Here is a 23,269-nt window from a genome sequence, read left to right on the forward strand (position 1 = left end):
TCCTGTGTTGCATTAATAATTAGAAAAAAGTTCCAAAATGTTATAAAGAGTGACTGGACATGTAATCTCTGCATTTATATAACACAACACTTTTTCCATCTTTATAGTTAAGACCAAATCCATTATCAAAAAGGACACAGAGAGGGGTTGAGATTGTGGCTCGGCAGTAGAGCACTTGCCTAGCACATGTGGGGCCCTGTATTTGATCCTCAGCACCACATAAAAATAAATAAATAAAATAAAGTTAAAAAAAAATGTATGTATGTATATGGATGTATAGTCAACCTGATATGTCTGAGGGTTCTGTATCCACAGATTCAACCAACCTTGGATCCTTGGATTAAAAATACTAAAAAACAAAACAAAAATTGCATCTGGAGCTGGAGATTCAACTCGGTGGTAAAGCAAGTGTTTAATAAGATGCAGGAGGCCCTGGGTTTAATCCCCAGAATGCATAAAACATTGTATCTGTATTGAACATGTGCAGACCTTTCCTCTTGTCATTAGTCTGCAAACAGTCTAGTGTAACAACTATTTACACTTATAGTATAGAGATATTATAAGTAATCTAGAAAATAATTTAAAGTATACCAGAGGATTTTTGTAGGTTATATTCAAATAGAATGTCATTTTATATAAGACACTTGAGCATCAATGGATTTTGATACTTCAGGGGTCCTGGAACATGGGTATGAAGGGACAACTATATTTAGTAGGTGTTCCTTATTACAAATCAGTATAAATGTCAAGTCTTTTTTGTTTGTTTCTTTTTTTTGGCCAAATTCTTCATTTTAATTCTTTTCTTTCTTTTGAGATACTTCCTTAATATTCTTTAAACATAACTTAATTTTGAACCACATTTAACTGTAAAAAACAAGACTTTTGGGGCTGGGGTTGAGGCTTAGTGGTAGAGCACCTGCCTCACACATGTGAGGCACTGGGTTTGATCCTCAGCACCACATAAAAAAATAAAATAAAATAAAGACATTGTGTTCATCTATAAACAAATAAATAAACAAATAAATAAATAAATATATATATATATATATATATATATATATATATATATATATATATATATATATAAAAAACAAGACTTTTCACAGAGAACTCACCAGGTGTCCTTACCTGGCATCACAGGAATGATTTGGCTCTCTGGTCCCCAGGAGGTGGAGTGAATTCTCTTCTCTGAGACTGATGAGGTGACCAGCAGGTTGGGGGCAGTGACTTTCTGGGACTTTTCCAACAATGAGTGCTCCCTTGCATGTTCACTCAGGCCCGTTGTGTCTGGCTGGGCAGGACTAGCTGGCGTGTGGCTCACCATCTTGTGGTCAAGGCCCACTGAAGTATACAAGAAATTAGTTAGTTTCTGGATTTCTGAACTTTTGTTTTTAGTACCAGGGATTGAACCCAGGGTTGCTTAACCACTAAGTCACATGCTAGCAGCCCCCACGCCAACTTAAAAAAATATATTTTATTTACAGACTGGGTCTTGTTGAGTTGCTCAGGGCCTCAGTAAGGTTCTGAGACCGGCTTTGAACTTTTGATCTTCCTGCCTCAGCCTCCTGAGCTGCTTAGATTACAGGTATGCACCACCAAGCCCAGCTTCTTTTCTGAACTTTAAAAACCACTACCTTTTCAGGTGATTTAAAATCATGGATATTTGGGACTAATAATCCACGCATCTAACATGTAAAAAACCCCACAAAAACTTATTTTTAGCTTTCAATGGGTAATTGGCTTTCTCTTCTTCCAGTAATTTAGCTTTCCAAATATTATTAAAAAATCAATATGTATACAACCAGAGATATGAAAAATTATGCTCTATATATGTAATAAGAATTGTAATGCATTCTATCATATATAAAAAAAGAAAAAATCAAAAACATAAGAAATGGACACAGACAAAACTTAAACTTTATTCTTTGTGACTCTCTTCTTCCTCAAACCAGTACTTCCTTAACCCATTTTGTTCCATTATTCCAGATGTAGGACACCTATAAAAACTTAAATACAGGGCCACATTTTGTAGTGTATGTCTGTCTATAATCCCAGCTGCTTGGAAGACTGAGGCCAGCCTCAAAAACTCAGCAGGGCCCTAAACAGCTTAATGAGACCCTGCTTCAAAATAAAAAATAAAAGGGGCTGGGGATGTGGATTAGTGGATAAGCACTCCTAGGTTCAACCCCAGTACCAAAAAAAGGAAAAAAAAAAATCTTAAATACAGTATGTAATATATATAATCATATTATAACAATTATAATATAATGCTAATGAATATTAACCAGTATAATAGTACTTATTATTATTATTATTATTTCCCACCTATTTTAATGCATCTGTATCAATTTTTTTTTAACTATTCACAGCGAAAAACTTGGGATCTAATGAATCAAACCTTTTACAGCTCTTTTTTCTTGCATGCATGTGACACTGTAAGACTCAGACATACTCTAGTGCATCACGAATGTTCTTTAAAAATGATCAACACAAAATGTTAATTCACTTCAGTTTTTTTTTAAAGTCATATGTTATGCTGTATTTTTAGGATGGAAAAATCTTTGGAAAATTTAAAAAAACATACGCAATACCCAAAACTTGGCATTTTCAACTCAGGCTAGAGACTCAGTGAATCCCCGCTTACGGAAAAGCTTCTTCACATAGTTACATGGCACACCAGGCAGAGGAGGAACACTGCATTCCATTTATCCTGAGAACACAGACAGCCCTACTCCATCCCTTCAGCCCCCTGCCTGGCCAGGCAACCTGGTGGACTCACAGTTTTGACAGAAAGCCTCGTCAGACCCATCAGGACATTGCGGCTTGCCATCACACGCCAGGGAGATATCAATGCAGCAGCCATTGTCACAGAAGAAGTGGTAGCGTGAGCAAACATTCAAGCACCCTGTTTGTAAACAAGTCTCAAGTCACAGGGGTGCAGGAAAAGTTGAGACTTCCACCATGTCCCGATGAACAGATGCCAGGGAAAGGGGAAATGCATTCAGGTTAAGAGAGTGGCCAATGAGGAAAACCCAACAGAGCGCAGGCCACGGGTTCTGGAAAGGTTAGAGGGTCTCTTGACCCCCTGAGTGAATTCCCAGGAGTCCCCATGGCTCTCCGCCTGAGGGCTGTTCTTCAAGACAATGTGGCCGAGAAGGCGGGAACTGAGGAGCAGCAGCTCTGGCTCCTTGGGCCACCCAGCCATCCTCCTTCAGCTGTCCCACTCTGCATTCATTGTTCACCCATCACTGAATCCTCTTCCTCTGTAGGACCAACAGTCACCAACAGTGTTCCACCACTTGGCTGTTTTGGTAGCTGCACTTTTTTTTTAAATGCTGAGTCTTACACTCTTGTTTCTTAAATAATGCTTCTTACTGAGATTATATTTCTACTGTTGAATCCCATTTATTGACAACATAATGTCCTTGGTGCTACAGAGAACAACAGAATCTTTAGCTACTGGTTTTATAAATTTATTTTCACAATTACGACATTTTTCTCTGCTTTGGAGTTCTTAGGAGAATTTAATCTATATTGCAACTACAAGAGCTACAAATATTTTCATGAGAGGCATTTCTCTTCACCCTGGATTAAGCCAACTTTACTAGACCTACCTACACAAGAATCAGGTGACTGTCTGGCATTAATAATACAGGTGAAAGGTATCCACCTAGAATTAGGTCATAAGGTATTCCACAATTTTATAGGAAAGAAATAATGGAATAGACAATTCTCTCAGGGACAGGGAGAGTGGCAAATTATATGATATTCCACCAAGGATGGTGGCTGAGCAGAGTTTACATCCCCAAGTTAAATCTTAGACACATATTTTATTGAAAAGCAGTTAAACTAAGAGGTGGAAATGTTTATCTAGGAGCAAGGCAACTTGCAGACATCTTGGAATAGGAGGAAAAAAATGAAAAGAAAAGAAATGGTGATAGGAGCTCTGCAGGAGGCAGAGGAAGCCAAGAGCCCGCAGCTATCACAGAAACTTGGGCCTGCCAAGGAGTGTCACCTCCAGCCCCTGGGAGCATCAGGACAAAAAGCAAAGGGGATCTTTGACCAAGTAGGATGCAGTTACTTACCATGTTTCTTTAATTCATGATATGAAAATCCTAGCTATCTAAAGGTTTTACTTACTTTGAGGTAGTTTTAGAATTAGGTCCATATTTAAAATTTGTCTCTAGACTAGCAATCTCCAAACCTTTTTGATCATATATCATGATCAGTAATATATTATTGAACACATATCTAAGATTTATTTATAAATAATATGCATAGAGTTTCAGTATCTTTCCTACCCTTAAAATGTTCTGAACATCTCCGAGGGGTCCAATCTGGAGACCACTGATCGAGATCATATTGGAAGTGCTTTTTGGCTTGCTATTTGAATAGAAGATTTTTTTTTACCCAGACATGAAAAAGGTATTAAAAATACTGATATATTCAAAATTGAACCTGGTTACTATCATATAATTAGGGGTATATATGCTTGTCTGTTTTCATGCTAGTAGGTGCCATTCTTAGATACCATAACAATGGGGACATTAATCCCAATATTAATACATATAATAAAGAAAACAGAAACACCACTGCCTCTGCTTTTCACTATTTATACCAGATGTTCCCTTAACTTTAATTCATTGCATGTTCTTTCAATATAACCAGTAAGTGATTCCAGGTAATAGTAGCACTACAATGATATTTTAAAATTTCCTATATAAAGTTACATACACAAGACCTATACCAAAGTGGCCTTTCTGTAAATGATTCATATCACTCTCTGTCACTTCAAATATATTTTATTATCATCTTGGAGAAGGACCAGAAATTTACAACTGGTCATTTACCTGGAAAGCTGGACTGAGTAAATAAATCAGGGGGGAGGTGTCAACCATCTGCCTATGTCAGCCCAGGCCCTTCTTCCCTTGTAGGCACCCAGGATGTGCAGAAGCAATCCTCTTCTGATTTCTGTGCAAATGACACACTATGTGCATCTTCTTCCCAAGAGCACTCTCCTCCCAGAATCAGAACCAGCCTCAGTCCCCACCCAGGTGAGCCCCCCTGGCCTTGGGCCTGTACTGGAGAGTTATGAACATCCTGGTGCTGGGCTCCTAGGGGTCTTCTGCATGCCTAGCCTCCAAGGTAACTCCAAGGTAACAATGTCCTCCATAGCTGGCAGGCTCTCCTTTATGACCCAATACATCAAGTTTGATCAAATCTGGACTATACTGGATGGACTCACTATCCCCTGTGACCTCCTGGTGCCAGTGTGGACAGTGTCTGGTGTCTGGCCTGTCCGTGTACAGCTAGTCCTCCTTCCTCACAGTAAGCTTAAACTTGGCCAGAAAAGGCTCACATGCCAATCAAAATTTTAATGCTGCTTATGCAAATTATCAAGGTTGCCAAATCCTTAAGATTCTAATATCTCTAGCTGTCTATAAAACTTCATTTCCAATACGTACACTTAACGCTTTTAATGCAAAACCAAATCCACAATATAGAAGTAAATCACAGTCTTATTCCAGTTCTTGTACCCTTATTCTTCAAACTGCTGGCTCAATGACTATCCAGATGCTGAATGTTGAAGACTGTATTTAAGCACATCAGAGACTTGCTGCAGTTTGCTAGACCTATAGCTAGTGAAGGCCAAGTTTTGTGAGACTAGATGCTTCAGGAGGAGGGTGGCCACATCACCTGAATGTAGTGCTCTGTTCCCAGTGCTTAGTACAGTTCCTGTAGACGCTAATGTCTGCTGAGTGAATGGGAGGATCCCCAAATGTACAGTATCTCAGCACTTCTCCAGAAGTGAGTTGTGCAGGACTTCCCTCTGCAATACCACTGTATCTTCAGCACTGAAAAATTTCCATGTAATGTAATGTAATGTAATATAATGTAATATATATATATGTGTGTGTGTGTGTGTGTGTGAATATATATTTTAACTTGATGAACTAATCTTAGAAATGCAGATATTTCAAAAAGAAGCATAGATGAATGAAGTAAATGAGTATTATATTGTTCAACAGAACATGAGAACCATCAAATATATTTTAAATTGTATTGTTAATGTATCTATACTGTGGTGTAAAGTGTGCATGAAAATTTTTAAGTAATGCTTTTCAACTGACCTGTGTACTTTGCATATATTAAGTTGTTTTAACTGTACTCCCTAGCCAGACTCTCTTTTTCCTTCCTTAAAGTTTCTGAAATGAATTATTCTATTAGCAATTGATTGTTCCCAAGTGCTAAGTCTTTCTTCTATCATGTGGTATCATGCCCTCCCCACCCCATATTTTATTTTTGATTGACAAATAATAATATTACATATTTATGAGATGATGTTTTATTTTTTCTTAAATTTTTAATATTTATTTTTTAGCTTTTGGCGGACACAACATCTTTGTTTGTATGTGGTACTGAGGATCGAACCCGGGCCGCACGCATGCCAGGTGAGCGCGCTACCACTTGAGCCACATCCCCAGCCCCATGAGATGATGTTTTATTTATTTCTGGTGATATGATGTAATTTGATGTAAGTGTGGAGTGATAAAATCAACTAATTAACATATCTATCACTTCAATTACTCATTTTTTTGTGGTGAAAACATTTAAAATCTACTCTTTTAGCAATTTGGAAATATACGTTATTGTTAACTGTAGCTACCATGCTATACAATAGATCACTAAAACTTATTATTTCTGTCTAAATGAAACTTTAACCAATGCAGCCTACATCACCCCAGACTCTAGTAACCACCATTCTAGTCTCTGTTTTTATGAGTTGTTTTAACTGTATTCATAACGGCATACATACATATAGCTTTGAACATACATATCCAAAAGACCTTCCTATCTTTGAACAAATCCTTCTCCTGGAAAAGCCAGGAATTGTCTTTTATGAAGGCCAGTGAGGAAAGCTGAAATATCTATGAGTTCCAGGAGCTCATACCTTCTATTCTCATCCCCTGGGAGTATTTCCTCCATCCCAAACAGTTATCCCAAAATATAATGGAGCCTGTGTTTTTTATTATATTCTTAGTAAAAACTCTGTCATTCAATAACCACCAAAAATAAAACAGAAGAGCCCATGGAACGCACAGGCAGAATATAAAATGCCAATGTGACCCCACCCTTCCAGTTGGCTGTGGTAAACCAAGGGAAAATATTCTTACCTCTTGTGGAGTAGGTCCTGGGAAGCACTGTCACGGACACATTGTCGGAGCTTCTCTGACCAGCGGTGTCAGTCACGGTCAGCTGGAAGGTGTATGTTCCTTCCTGTAGGTGGGTCAGCTTCAGGGTTCCTGGTTGAGGCACCTGGTGCACAAATGGGATGCTTCATTTTAGTGAGGAGGTCTGAGCATGAAGTCCATCATCCTCATGAGCTAGACGTCAGTGTCGTCCTAGAAGCAGTTCCCTGACCTGCCCCTCTACTCCAGGTCCACAGCTGCTGAATACTAAGTCCCAAGCTATTTGGCCCCATCTTGTAGCCACCAATGTTATCCCAACTGACAACAGCCTTGATTGACCACTCCATTGTTTGTCCTTAATAGCGGCTGTTCCAAACCACCAAGCTCCGTATTCAGTATCGAATCCCTTCCCTCTCAGCAGGTTATGTCATCTACTTCAGGGAGAAAATCAGAACCATGACTGGCTGCACTACCCACCTCATCCTGGGCATGTCCCTGTACCCACTGCCACCTCCTGTCTGACACCTGTACAGGATGAACTGTCCCTCCTGTGCTGGGGCTCAATTCTTCTTTTTTAGTCCTTGACTTTCCTTCTGTGACCTTCAGAACAATGACCCACCAATTAATTTCTCTTTCAAATGGCTCTACTATTACTATGGATTCCCGACAGGCTTCTGCACTGCACCTGCTGCTTCCCTAGGCTCATGTTCCATTTCATCTTCACCCACCCAAGTGGCCACTCTCCCTAGACTCCCCTGAAACCATCATCTAGTTCTCGAGATCAACAATAGTTATTTATGTTTAAAATTTCCTTCTTTCCTTCCTCCCCCCCCCTCTCTCTTTTAGACAAGATCCTTTTTTGTGGCCCAGGCTGGTCTCAGACTCATGAGCTTAAGTGATCCTTCCACCCAGCCTCCCCAATAGCTGGGACTATTACTCTATCTAAAAAAGTTGGTCACTCCTGTCTTTTTGAACCCCTTGCTTCTTTGATCCATGTTTTTATCCTGAATTCTCCCAACCAGGCCTGCAGCACCTTCTTGAGCTTCACTTCTGCTCATGCCCTTACCCCAGAGTTTCATTTCCTGCTCTTCTCACCATTGCAGGCAGCTTCCTTACCACTGCAAAAGCAATAGGCCCAGGTCTGTGCTGTGATTCTGTCATTCCTGACATTCAGAGGAAGACTGTTTAACATCCAAATCCGTTTCTGATCCAATGAACTAATCTGGGTATTATTCTGTGGAAATGAACACTGACCTTTATGCAGTTTACTATACCGTTGCACTAACAGTCTTGAAATTACATTATTTTTATGTATGGAACCCTACAAAATGAATTACTGAATATAACTTTGGTTTAGAGGGTCTGTCCGTACTATATATACCAACTAGCAGAATGCTTTATAATCATTTAGAGGCAATATAATGAGATACAGTGACCTTTGTACCTAGTGTTGCTTAATAATTACCCAGAGCTATTGTTAAGGCATGGACTTCTGTGGCATGGAGAGTCTGAGTCATGGGGTCTGGAGAATGAGATCTGAGATTCTACACTTAACAAGCACTCCCAGGCTGCCCACTGCTCTGGATGAAACACTGGTGAAATGGTTCAAAGCACAGACAATGAATGCCATGAAGCCAGGAGTTGGTTGGGCATCAAAGCTCAGAGTACCAACGTGAGACTAGGCCTGGGGTGTGCTTGGAAGCCTCTTTTCCCACACTGGACTGGAAGGACAGAATATCCCTGTGCAAGGGACCAACCCCTCCATTTAGGCTTGGCATACCCCCAGGCACATCGTCCCAGTGCAGGAAACACTCAGACTCAGACCATAACAATCACCTTCAATGTCCTGGGTGCACTAAAAAATTTAGATCTATTAAGATTACATATCCCTTCCCTGGCTCTTCTATTCATTTAGATAACAAAAGCTATCTTGCCTCGAAATCAGATATTTAGATGGACACTTTCCCCTCAAGGCAGCAAGTACTCTTCTAAACATTTCCTCATATTAATGTGACACTAGAAAGAAGATTCAAACTATTTCAAAAACATGCTCCAAATTTCAGGATAAAAACATAAACATATACTCATGTACACACAACATATCCAATTTGGAACTTGAAGAGAGATATGCTTTACCTTTAATAAAACAAGAGGTGAGATCTGCTTGAGTATGGTGGTGCATGCCTGTAATCCCAGCCACCGAGGAGGCTAAGGCAGGAGGATCATGAGTTCAAAGCCAGCCTCAGTAACTTAGTGAGGCCCTAAGTAATTTAGTGAGATCCTGTCTCTAAATAAAATATACAGAAGAGCTGGGAATGTATTTCAGTGTTAAATGATTCAGGTTCAATCCCTAGTACCTACCCCTTCACCCCCGCCAAAAAAAAAAAGTGAGATTCTCTATTTGGCAGTAGCAGAGCCTTTCTGATACAACTTGATCTCCTTAACTGAGATTTCAGTGGCTAGAAATTCATGTTTGGGAGAATACAAAATAATTATGACCTGTTTTAAAAAATTATGTCCAGCATGTAAGCTAGTAGGCAATTGGTTTTGATTTAATGATAAAGTTGTTAAGGTAAACAGAATTCATCCATTAGTAAGCTTCCATTACACCTGGCATTCTATAATTGCAATCAACTGAATGTCTGTGTCCTCCAAAATTCATATGTTGAAACCTAATCCTCAATGTGATGGTGTTTGGAAGTGGGACCTTTAGGAAATGTTTAGATCCTAAGGGTGGTACTCTCATAAATGGCATTCGGCTCCTCATACCAGAAAGTTCTTTTGCCCCTTCTGCCATATGAGGACATGGCAAAAAGATGCTGTGAACTAGAAAGCAATCCTCACCAGACATTGAATCTGATAGCATCTTGATTTTGGACTTGCTAGTACCCAAGACTGTGAGAAATAAAATTTCTGTTTATAAACCACCCAGTTATGGTGTTTTTTTGTGAGCATCCCAAGTGGATTTGATTACTTGATTATTAACATTTGATTAATATTAATTAATTCACTGAGTTCTGATCCCGAATCTTCCTCAACAACATTGTTCATGTCCCTAAATGAAAATACTCTGATGTTGTGTTCCTAAAGGTCATATTTTACATTCTGACTTCGGATTTAAATGTGATGTTTAATAATAAATAAACCAAGTGTCATCTAATGTGTCTTTTGCATTTAATAATGTATTATAGGTCAATATTCATTAAGTGGACATAGAATATCATGTTTAAGGGAAGAAAATAAGTAACTTTTTAGTCTATTGGACAGCTCTTTGTTCTGACCATAAATGAAGTAAAAATGTCAGGAATATGAGTGTTCCTATATGCTTAATTCAGGCAAATTATTTTTTTATAGTACTGGACACATACTAGATGCTAACAAAAGGTTAGCTACTAATTTTATCATAATGAAGTTGGTAGTATAATTCCTTTAAGGTAAGAACCTCATTGGTTTTTGTTTTGTTTTGTTTGTGGTGCTGGGGATTGAACCCAGGGCCTGTGCATACAAGGCAAGCATTCTACTAACTGAGCTATATCCCCAGCACCCTTATTGGCTTTTGTCACTGTTTTTTAAACACCCAACTGAATTATTTGGATGTGAAAAGACAGGTCCTTAAACATGGTCTAAAAGTCTCAGGATAAAGGGAGGCCTGACTACTACCCTGCGATGGAGAGGGAGTATAGAGCCTGTACACACTGAGGCAAAATGGGAGGGGAACCAGGGAGTGGTCAAGAAGGGGTTAGGAAAGGGGTGGGGTTGTGGCTCAGTGGTAGAGCACTTGCCTAGCATGTGTGAGAATCTGGATTCGATTCTCAGCACCACATATAAATTAAAGAAAATAAAGGTCAATTGGGTTGGGGTTGTGGCTTAGTGGTAGAGCACTTGCTTAGCATGTGCAAGGCCCTGGGTTTGATCCTCAGCACCACGTAAAAATAAATAAAAATAAAGGTATTGTGTTCAACTACAACTAAAAAGCAAATATTAAAAACAAAAGAATAAGTTAGAAAATTAAAAAAAAAAAGAAAATAAAGGTCTATTAACAACTAAATACACCATGCACACACACACATAGGAAAGGCCCTGGAGGGAAGCCTGGTGAAGGAGTGCTCCGGGGTGGTGGGAGAGTAAGGGGACTTAAGAACAAGGGTACCCAGTGTCATTATGCTCTAATCACCTTCCCCCATTCCCCAAAACCTCCCACATTAGCCCCATTCTGCAGCTTGAAGAGGAGTACATTAACATTCCTATCAAGCTGGGTATCATTCTCAGAAAAAGGGTGATTTTATCTGAGTCCCAATTTTCCTGTTAGAAAATTTGGAGTGTGAAACCAGGCTGCATAAGCTAAAGGAATCAGAGTGGTAGCCCTTAAGGATGGTTATTTACTGTTAGGGAAAAATTCTCAAAATGGTAAACCATGACTCCTACACAAATGTAATATGAACATGTGTCCAAAATTTTATTTAACTCATGAATTAAAAAAGAAACTAATAATATGTTAAACTGATTAAGATGATAATCTAGAGAATAGACATATATAATAGTCATGAATGCAGATACAAAGTTGCTAATAGATACAAAATAGAAATGAGTTTATTAATAGGTACTGAAATAAATTTATTACTAGATGAATTAGTAACTACAAGTACTAAAATGTCATGTGGAAATCCTCTTGTCTCCAGAGTGAAAAATCAATTGCATCTATATATGAAAAAATGTATTTTCATTTTTACAAACAAGAATCATTTGCATGACAACGTTCAAATGCTAACCATGGAAGGATCCTCGAACCAACTCCCAGTGTTCCATTGAAAGGTGCTCAGTAATCTTTTGGCCATTTCAAGGTCTTTCATAATTTTCTTGACAATCTTAATCCACACAGTGTGGATGAGTCTACATGGGAAGTTGTTCTGAGAATTCAGATAGATCTAAATTGCCTAGCACTGAGTCAGGCTCCTGGTAGCTACAGTTAGGATGATGTCGAAGTAGGACAACCAGTATTTACTTTGGGGGTCATTCATGAATGTACACCATTGTAAGAGAGACACAATTTGATATCAGAAGACTCCCATAATGTTGGTTTTGTCTCTTAGATGATGATTCGGTAATGTTAGAACTGCCTGCCACTGTTGTTATATACCTGGCTGGGGAATTGGTCCAGTTTCCTCTTGATAACACAATAATCAGTCTTAAATGGTTATGCATAATATCTAATTTTATTACTCCTTTAGAAATATCTTCAATAAACTAAATACCAAATCATTAGCATTATTTTTATTTATCACTCATAGGTGCAATTTATCTCTCACAGAATAGTTTTCAATAGCAAGTATGAAAAGCTAGATGATGATGGAGGCATAATTAGCAGCTTCTTGAACAGATGTATCCCTAGAGTGCCAAGTCATAGTCAGTGTTCATCCTGAGGAAATTTTCTAGTGGTATGATTGATGACTTGTCCATATATATTTCCTGATTAACTTGAATTCTCAAAATTTCAATTAAGATAAATTAATCTTAATAAGGGGGGCACTAGGAAAGAATAGAGTTACTTTGGATTAGGCAGAGGGGAGTGAAGGGAGGGGAAGGGGTATGCAGGTAGGAAGAATAGTAGAATGAATTGGACGTTATTACCCTGTGTGCACATATGACTACACAACCAGTATGATTCTACATCATGTACAACCAGAAGAATGAGAAGTTATACTCCATTTATGTATGATGTGTCAAAGTGCATTCTACTGTCATGTGTAACTAATTAGAACAAATTAAAAAATTGATAAAAAGATAAATTAATCTTGCAGTTGACACAAGCATAAAAAACAATAAATATGATGGGACACTCAAAATTATTCCTGTTGTAGAAAAAAACTCCAAAGTTGAAATGTAAGAAGGATAAACAGAAGGTTGTATGCTCAGGTTCAATAAATCAATTATAGAAACACAGAAAAGGGGGGACCATATGACAGCAGTCATGTGGAAAGATAATGGGAAAAGATTCAGCAAGAATCTGTTGTGTGATGTAGCTATTAAAATAGTTAATGGAAATTAAACTTCACTAATAGCAGTAGGGACAATGTCTAGACAACAGGAGGTAACAGGGTATCAGGAAGAACCACAGCATGAATATCGAATTCAATTGGGGGTACCAGACTTTAAGAAAGGTGTGGACTAGTCTAAGAAAATCCAGACTAGGCTGGATGCTGGATAGTGTGAAAATGGGCTGAAGGGATTTTACACAGAACAAAAAAAATATATTCAGTGTTTTTCCATAAGGAAGGTCCCGCACCAACAATACGGATAATGAGAGGGACATCCTGTCTGCCTAATAATTAAAGCTGACTAGCAATGTCATAAGACATGACGTGTAACAGTGAGCTTCCATTACCGAAAGAGTCAGGCAGATAGTGGATGACCCTTGGAAGGGATGCTGTAAGAAGGGTTCTTGTTTGAGGGACAGGCACAGTAAGATGCTGAGCAGAGATCCAGTCCAATTCAAAGCCTATGAGTAAAATCAGTGTATGCCAGTGTTATGTGACTGGCTTATTATCATTTTTGTTTTTGTTTCACTAGAGCACAAATTGGTGTTTTGTTCACCTTCTTCCTCCAGCTCCTCTCAAGGGAGTGGTCTGGATGAAGTTTATGTGCCTCAACCAGGACATGCTCCTATCTAGAAAGGGTCCTGACTTGTCTCATGACTCAAGACCCAGTGCGTGTAGGCAGCCCCTGGACAGATAGCTCTGTCAGTGCAGCAAATCCAGCTGTGCCCAGACGAGCCTGATGGAGAACAGCACGGGGCACCTGAGCAGGAAAGCCTGACACCATGCTTGCTCTCCTCACAATGGTTGCAAACAGTGAAACCACCAGATACAATGTTCTCTCTCTGGATCTTGTAAAGAATTAGTTCATTCTATTGCTATTTTTCTCTTAATATTCCTTGATGTTTTTCAAACTTTCTACTTGAGTCTTGAAGCAAGAAAAAAGAAAAACCTTTAAAAAGTAATCTGATTCATTGAAACAAAACATGTTTTCTTCTTTGAAGTACTCTTGTCAAGAAAAAGCAGAGGAATGAGGCAGGCTTCAAAATAAATGCTCAAAAATCACTGAAAAAAACCAAGGAAAGTAAATGTATAAAAGCAACCATGTTTTCTACAATCAATCCTACATTTTCTCCATTTTATAGCTCTTCTTCTAACTCACAGGCATTGGGGGAACATGAGCAGAAGGACACTACAGAAGACCATTTTTCCAGAAACCTCAGTTTTCATTACCAAGGATGACACGAGTTACCTTCATGTCCACTGATGGGTCACCCTGCAGCAGTGTCCACTCATACTGGATGATGGCATGGTCATCTGTGCTTTCACGGCCATCCAGAATCACCCCATCTGTGGGCAGATGCAAAATCACATCCTGCCCAGCCTTGCTAAGTGGAGGTTCATCCTTGTCTATGAAAGAAAATAAACAATCATAAGTCTGTTTTTTCTAATTTTTGAAGAGTGGTTTGGTATTGACTAGATTTGGTCCAGCAAAGAACTGCTGAGAGAATGAATAACTTGAATTTATTTTCCTATTGATTTTCATTGTGTTCTCTTTACATAATAAAGAAAAAATTATGAATATAGAAATTTGGCTATGATGTATGCAGAAGGTAAGGTATGGCATGCTGGCTACTAGCAGTAGCTGTGGACAAAGTAGAGAGGGAAGAAAATGTGCCAGGGTCCACCAACCTGTAAATCTGGAGAAGTCGTTATATTCTCTGAATTTTTCACTTATTTATAAGTGATTTAAGTTCAAAGGTCTACTAAATGAATTGATTTAAAAAAAAATTCCTGAAACTAACCTCAATGAAACCAAATTTACTTCTAGTACAGATTTTATTTTTTCTTGTCTTCCAGTTTTTAATGTACAAGTATTATAAAGTATTCAATGGATGGGAAATATATTAAATTTAAATATATTAAAGTAAACACCTCCCTACCTAAGGAAAAACCTGTTCTTCTCCCTTTTCTATCTCTGAGCAAAGACTGAACAACTGATGTCTTTAATCTGCATCTCGCCACGAGGACAGATGTGATACAATAGGTCTTTTCTAGAAGTGTTGACTTCCCTTTGGTTACAAAAGTTTCATAGTTTTCACAAAAGGTTTCCACTGTATAATTCTGAAAAACATTTTATAATCCAGCAGTTAGATATTACAGTTAGCAGCTATTTGCATTAAAATTTGCTTTAAAATGCTATTTTCCCCAGAATAGTGGCTCATGCCTGTAATCCCAGTGGCTCAGGAGGTCAAGGCAGGAGGATTGCAAGTTCAAAGCCAGCCTCAGCAATTTAGCAAGGTCCTAAGCAATCTAGTGAGACCCTGTTTCTGAATAAAATATATATATATATAAAAGGGCTGGGGATGTGGCTCAGTGGCCCTGGGTTCAATCCCCAGTACCAAAAAAACAAACAACAAAAACAAAAAACTATTTTCAAGTAAATAAACTACAATATGCCTAAATGATATAAAAAGCCACAAACTCTAGTAATTTTTAAAACCATCCAAAGAGTTTACATCAAAGATATAATATGGAATGATCAGGTAAGTTTGAAATATCTCACATTATAAAACCAATTAATCTTGCCTCTCCTGAAAGAAAACCATTTTAGTCATTTACTTTCACTTACATCAGTTTTAAGATATGATTTAAGATATGAACATAATGAAATTCTCTTTTTAAAAAAAAATTTTTTAGTTGTAGCTGGATACAATACATTTATTTTATTTTATGTGGTGATGAAGATCAAACCCAGGGCCTCGCAGGTGCTAGGCAAGTGCTCTACCACTGAGCCTCAAGCCCAGCCCCCATAGTGAAATTCTTATACCCATTAAATTGACCTGTGATATGTTTGGAATAACAGAGATAATGTTCCAGTGATACCATAAAATGTATTTTAAAATAAGCCAGAGCTTATCTACCCAGAAACAACCCTTAAAGTAAGTAAAAGACAACAGGAAAAGGTGTGTGCTACCACTTAACAATGGTTGACCTGCTAATGAAGAACAAGATAAATATAATTTTGAGTTTTCCTCATAAAAATGTAATAATCCTATGTTAAATACTATGGAAACATTGATTGTTTTTAAAAACTAAACAGTTGGTAAGACCTACAGAGGTGAAATAAGACTTGCACCAATTTTAGACTGAGCATATCAAACTGGGATTTTACCCACAGAAGAATAAGTTAGCTGGCCTCATTCACAACATACTGCTGTGAACAGAACCTTCAAGACAAGGAAGGTGTTTGGGTGTGAACACAGACTAAACTGAGAAATTAGAAAGACCCTGAAGTGAGATATGGAGGCAGGGCCAGACTAAGGACAGAGGCTTGGAAACGTGGTAAAAGCCATCATGGGATTTTTAAGATGTCACACTTTAGAAAAAACTTACCCACAATCCCAATATGATTATTGTTATTTTTGGTCTGTACTGTTCTAATTTTTCTCCATAGCATGCTGATGATCATATATATGATATATATAATTATAGTTCTGTAATTATAATTGTTGCCATTTATTGGTTGACTTCTTTCTACCAGGAACCACACTAAGTGCTTCATAGGCCTAACCTCACTAAAACTCTGAGGTAGGTACTATGATCTGCATACTACTGATAAGGAACCTAGGCTCAGAGAGGCTATGGTTGCTGAAAATCACACATTCAAGTGCTCAGTTTTTCAGCTCAGATGTCAGCCCAGATATTTCTAACTCAAAGGCTCCTTCTACTATACTTTGAGGTACCCTAAGTGTATCCCAGTTACCACAAATATAATTTCACATTCAGAATTGAATCTACTAGCTTATGGATATATATTTATTCCACCTATTAATATTTATTTACACATATAGAACTGCCCATGTAATTACAGAAATTTTAGAATTGCCATTTAAATTTCCTAATTCTTACTATTGGACACTTACTTTGTTACCCAATTTCCCCCACCATTATAAATAATGCCATACTAAACACTTTTTTCTTAAACTTTTTTTTTAGCATGGATCAAATAAATGAATATCGTAATAGTTTCTGCTAAGTATTTCCCAATTGGTTTCCAAGGGGATGGTACCAATTTACAATCTCAGTGACTATGTAAGAGTACATTAAGTTTTCCACATTCATGCCAAGTTAAGATTATACTTATATTTGCAAATTTAATAAGCCCGAGCTGGCATTATTGATATTTGTTTTGATTACTTCAATGGCTGAATCTTTTTATATGTTCATCAACTATACTTCCTCTTTTGGAAACTGTTTGGTCATGTCCTTCACACACTTATTTTTGTTTTTCTTACTGATTCATATGCTCTATTAATAAATATTTTAAATTCATATTTTCCTAGATTCTTGTTTGCAATTTCTTTTGTTTCTTGACATAGTTTTTATAAATATGTCCATAATGTATCCTTTTCCTTTATCATCTCTTGAATTGACTAGAAAGTTATATTTCTTACAGATATATAACAGTAGTTTTATTTTTAAGTTTCCTATCTATGGAATAAACTATGGCTTAATTTAGAAAAAGATTCTTTAATCCAGCTAGAATTCATGTGTGGTTAGGGTTGAGGTCTAAAATGTATTTCCCCAAACACTGCTAACTAGTTATATTATTTATTAAATGTAAACATTTATTTATAACAAGAGAGATGAAAATGTGAGAAAGTAAGGTCCTTGGAGGAGATTGGCTACCAGCTGGGGAGGGATTAACCTTGACAGGATGGCCAATTTCTTCCTCTGCTCTTGGAGCAGCTGAGAGACAGGCTAGGGGTAGCAGCAGGTGATAGGCAAAGGGGAGAGCAGAACTCTGCCTATTGCTTTGAGTTTCCCTGACACAGAAGGGGATGACTTCCCAAATTCTTCCCAGAGATACTGGATTTCAAGCTATACAGTGGAACAACATTAAAGTTCTGGCTCTGAGTTCTGGGAGGTTACAGTCTTAGCCTCTCCATGAACCAAACTGCTCCAGTGCCCACCTATCCCTCCTTCCCTCCTATCCTCACGGTCAGTCCTCCTACCCCACCAGCCAACTGCACAACCCAACCAAGGTCCTATATTGATATCACGGACATGTGTGCCACTTTGATCATGCACAAGGTATGTCTATCCTTGATCCTCATGACAATCTGAGCTGGAAGAAAAGTACATACACCAGTCCCAAGGGGACTAGCAGGGACTTATATGTGGAGGAGCCCCATCTCAAACCTGCTCTGCTCTTAGGATGCCCTACCAGGTAGGCTTGGTCACTTCAAGAGATCTCTCCAGCATCCTCCACTTATTCCTGCATCTCGCATCATCCCCTATAGCCACTAAGTTCCAACCCAGGAGCTGCTGGAGAAAGCACATAGCTGCTCTATGTCTCAGCTCCAAAACCCACTTGCTGTGTGACCCTCAGGCAAGAGGCTTTCTTTCATAAAGCTTTCTTTTACACTATGGATTGTAATGGAACCTAGATCTTGAAGCTGTTGTGAGTTCATGTGTGTGAAGAGTTTAGAACATCTCCTAACACCAAATTCAATAAATGTGGGCAACAAACAGGTTGATGCTATAAATTTGTGCTATCCCGTTCCACCTAATCCTTCACTATTTCTTCCTAATCCTTTATCTGACTTCAAATAATCCTTTAACAACTTTTCTTTTCCTAGAGCTCTTCTAAACCATTTTGAATGTCATTGAGACTTCAATTCCAAGTGTTCATAAGATTCGGAAAAAAAGAGAAAGAATTTAAAAAGGAAAAACTCGGTAGTCTCAGAAGCACAAAGAACTCCACGTAAAGCATCTGGGTAGGGAAACCAAACCCAGGACCCTGGAAAAACCAATCACCATCCATGCAGAGAGACAAGGTAGCCTCTGAGCCTGGCTGCACCTTGTACTTTCCCTGTTGCTGGGGACTGAAGTCTGAGTATGCCAGCATTCTCTCAGAAATGAAGATTAATCCAGTGGTTACCTCATCTTATCTCCAAACATCTATAAAATGGAATTCCTAGAAAAACTCTCCCTAGAGAAAGGAAGGGTAAAGAAGGAAGAATGAAGAAAAATGACTTGGAAACTTTCAGCAACTAAAAGTTTTTATTGTTAACTTCCCTGGACCTACTCTCTTCCTATTTAGTTTCCTTTCCCGTGGTTGTAGGAAGGCTCCCTTTGACTATGTCAGTTCCTCTCAGATCAGTAGTGAGAACCCAGATACTTTGTTCCCTCTGTGGGTAGAGAGGAAGGACAGCAGCCATGAGGTAAGGCTCAAGGAGGATGGTAGGGGTCCAAGTGCAGGTGCTGTTTGCTCCATATTTGGAAAAGACCACCAGGTCCTTCCCAGCATCTAGCTCAAGGTTGAGCAGTAGCAGGATGGTCTTTTGACGTTTGACAAATGTCCTAAGTTTCATCTAAGTGGATGTGAGGGAGGGAGGCAGGGCACCATAAACAAAGATTTACAGCCCTTCTCATTGAAACCACGTGGAGAAGCCAGATTTCCAAAAAGGCTGACACTACCCTGCTCCCCAATATTGCTAATGATGTCATTTGTGTTATTATAAATCAAACATCAACTTATATGATGAAACATTGAGTCTGATGCGGGGGGGGGGCTCAATCAAGGTCTTAATCCTTCAGTGATGTTAATTTTCCAACAGCTACAATTTTTGTGTCTCCTGTGTGTGTCTGGACTCTCATTTTTAGAACTTGCAGAAGGTAAAGCCATGGAACTGGCACTATTTTTAGCTCTTTTAAAAAGAGACATGCTTTAAACATTCTGATTTTAAGCCACAATCAAGTCCCTTCTTTTTACTCTGTATTAAAGTGAACAGTAGTTTTCTTTCCCACTTTTGTCTGATGAAGCAATTAAGCACAGGCAGAATCTTGAGTCCTGAGAGTCATACCAAGAAAAAGGGTGGGTGTTATGAGAAAGTTCACATGTAATTAGATTTTGCTCTTGCAATTAGCTAACACAAACTGTGCCTTATAAAATCTGAGACTAAAATAAACCTTTTTTCCCCTCTGAGCTTTTCTATTTTTTTAAAAATCAAATTTCCGCCAATCCTCTTAGATCAGTTACCCAAACCTAGAAAATTCCATATGGCAGCCCACCACTCCGGCTTCTTCCAATCTACAAGGGTTCTCAGGAACCATCGATAAGACTGAGAAATCAGCGCCATCCTTTCGGTTACCTGCAGTTTAAATTACTTGGAATTTGGAGTGAGTTGGCGAAGGGAGGCCAGTCTTTCTCCCCATGAGGGTCTCCCAGATGTTTGGAAAAGCACAGCCGCCCACCAGGTGAAAGGACAGAGGTACCCAAGCAGATTGGCCACAGCAGGCCCTTCAGTCGCGCTTACCCAGCCGGGGCGAGGACCAGGCGGTGGCCAGAGCGGGGTCTCCAGCTTCCAAGTCTCCTAGCCCGGTGTCTGGGGCGCGGCTGAGACTGTAGCTGCTGAAGCCGCGATGCGGCGCGAACTTGCAGACACTGCGGCCGCGCACAGTGCAGTTGAAGAGGTAGCAGCCGAGCGCGACCGCCGGGGACACAAGCAGCCTGGGCAGCTCCACCACCGCCACCGAACAGCGCGGCTCGGAGCAGCAGGCCGCCACACACTGACGCCAGTCCCGCACGGCCGCCGGTGCTCTCAGGAAGCTGGCACCTGCCGCGATGGAGTCCTTGGTTCGGATGATGGCGTCGGGCATGGCGCTGTAGCCGTCGCCGCCGGGGCCTGGACAGCCTTCCCGCGGGCCGATGCCGGCGCGCAGCTCCAGCTCCAGCTCCTCCTGCGGTCGTTCCTGCTGCAGCTGCCGGCGGAACTCCTCCAGCAGCTGCTCCACGCCAGAGAGCTGCGCGTGCAGCTCGGACAGCGGCGCCGCCGGTGGCACGGCCGTACGACCGCTGGGCAGCCACAGGCAGAGCAACAGCAACCCGCGCAGCGCCTGGTGCCGCCGAGGCTGCCGACGCCCCGAGTCCGCGCCCTCCTGGGCGGCGACGGCCATGGCAGGCGGCAGCGGAGGGGAGCGAGCCTAGGTCGGCCAAGTGACTAGGGAAGCGGGGAGGCGGGCCTGGGCCCCTCCTGCGGGGCCGCGGCGGGCACTAGGCCCCGGCCTCAAAGCCCGGTGTCCCCGGGGCCTGGCTGCTCCCCAGGGGTCGCGGGCGCGCGGGCGCCGGCGGGAACCGCTGCAGCAGGAGGCATAGCCGGCGGGGCCTGGCACGGCTCCTCGCTCTCCGCCGAGGCGCTTCCCCGACCAGACCCCGGCGTGCTGGGTGGAGGCGAGCCGGGCTCGACGTGGATCAGCACCAGGTTGGTGAACAGTGCCGCGGCGGGGGTGGAGCCGCAGTGAGCCCAGCCCTCCGCGCGCGGCTCCGCGGAGCCAGCTCCTCCCCGGCTGCGAGAGCCCGCCCCGCCCCGCCCCGCGGGCGGAGGAGGTGTGGACTGGCAGCTTCCGCCGACCTCCCCCGGAGGGCAAGGTAGGAGTCTGGGCCGGCGGGGTTCAGTAACCGAGCTGACCTGATCAGGGCGACAGGTTACCGGGGTCCAGCACGAGGCCGGTGGGAGACGGGAGGGTCTTTCCACAAATCCTTGTGACTCAAGGACAGAGAAGGGGCGTGCTAGGGACAACTCTACGGTCCTTCCCATCCACGTTAGGCTCTGGCGAGTCTGTGCTTGGGCAGCATAACAGAGGTGGGGGTGGGGAGGGGAGTAGTACCGAAGGCTGTTTTGTCTGTTTGAAAATATAAAAAGCAGTAGTTAATTCGCTCAAATTTCCACAAACATTGGTAAAAATCTGAACCCAAGCCGGTGGCGCACGCCTGTGATTCCAGCAGCTGGGAAGGCTGAGGCAGGAGGATCCTGAGTTCAAAGTCAGCTTCAGCAACTTAGGGAGGCCCTAAGCGAAGGACTGGGGCTGTAGCTCAGTGGTTAAGCGCCCCTGGGTTCAATCGTCGGTAAGTATATATATATATATATATATATATATATATATATATATATATATATATATATATATCAATCTGAACCCAGCAATCTCTACAGCCTGTTAGATCATGTCAAATCTAGGGGTGTGGTGCTTTACATAAGGTATAAGAAAATGCCCAACCCTGCGCCATACAAGTTAGAATTCGACACATCTGTGAGCAACTTTTATATCTTGTTTATTTTTGAATGAGTTTCTGTCGATTTGTATCCCCCCACCCATTACGGGTCATATTTTTCGCTTTTTAGCATGTGTTAACATTTTTGCCTGGAAGCTGGACATTGTGAGTTGAACATTCTTAAATGTATTTTTAAAGAAGAGAAGAATGATTATTGGGTAGGAAAATAGCAGTTTCTGCTATATTTTTTATTTCCAGAGCTGACATTTAGGAATACATCGCTTTTCAGGCCCAGAACAGAGTAGGAGGCAAAATTAGAAGGTAAAAATAGAGAAAGAAAAGGGGAAAAAAATAGCCTGATGTTTCTTGCCATTCTAAGAAAAGGAGACATTGTAAAGTTTTAAGAGAGATGTTTCTGACTTTGAGGTGAAAAAAACGTGCTATTCCTGGGGAAAAACCTAAACAAACCATGTAGCTTCACTTTTCTTAGTTGACTTAAAAATCACTAATTTTGGAGGTCACACAGCTGGGCAGTGCATATTAGTCTCCCACTGGTTTTGCTGTAGATGACACCTCTGAGATGGGTTATGATGGTTACTTCCCTAGATTACTCTTCAGGGATCTGAAATCCCCTTTTTCTGAAAACACTGATTCTTCTCTTGGCCCCACAAAAGTCTGATGCTGACTGGAACAGTATGGAAATGATTGGTTTCTCTGACTTCATATTGTGTCTGTCTCCTTTGTTGCCTTAACCTATGGGTCAAAATCTAAAGCATTTGCATGTAGACATGTTGCTCATTTGAGAAATGTTTTGTCCAAACTATAATAGAGGATTAACTTGACCTAGAGTTGTCTAGTCTCTTAAGACTAAAGACACCTACGATGTGATTCTGCAATCTGTATTTGGGGTAAAAATGGGAGTTCATAACCCACTTGAATCTAATGTATGAAATATGATATGTCAAGAGCTTTGTAATGTTTTGAAT

The 23,269-nt window shown here is 40.5% G+C and overlaps 1 protein-coding gene across 2 annotated transcripts in view; it reads right to left on the reverse strand.

Annotated features, from left to right (window-relative positions):
* Positions 1-21,526, reverse strand: part of Lrp11 (LDL receptor related protein 11) — a 46,844-nt gene extending 25,318 nt beyond the window's left edge. Inside the window, exons 1-5 of one of the 2 annotated variants that reach the window (XM_046427446.2) lie at positions 20,548-21,524; positions 14,475-14,632; positions 7,176-7,317; positions 2,780-2,905; positions 1,129-1,341 (exon numbers count right to left, since the gene is read on the reverse strand). In XM_046427446.2, coding sequence (XP_046283402.1) covers positions 1,129-1,341; positions 2,780-2,905; positions 7,176-7,317; positions 14,475-14,632; positions 20,548-21,187 — 1,279 coding nt within the window. In that variant the 5' untranslated portion in view covers positions 21,188-21,524. Of the gene's footprint in view, positions 1-1,128; positions 1,342-2,779; positions 2,906-7,175; positions 7,318-14,474; positions 14,633-20,547 lie in introns of both variants that reach the window. The other variant, XM_046427448.2, reaches the window with a different exon arrangement.
* Between the last annotated feature and the right edge of the window lie 1,743 nt (positions 21,527-23,269).

This window comes from Marmota monax, unplaced genomic scaffold (assembly GCF_021218885.2).
Source record: "Marmota monax isolate L192 unplaced genomic scaffold, Marmota_monax_Labrador192_F-V1.1 WCK01_AAM20220418_F8-fsc00114, whole genome shotgun sequence".
NCBI classification, from domain to species: Eukaryota; Metazoa; Chordata; class Mammalia; order Rodentia; family Sciuridae; genus Marmota; species Marmota monax.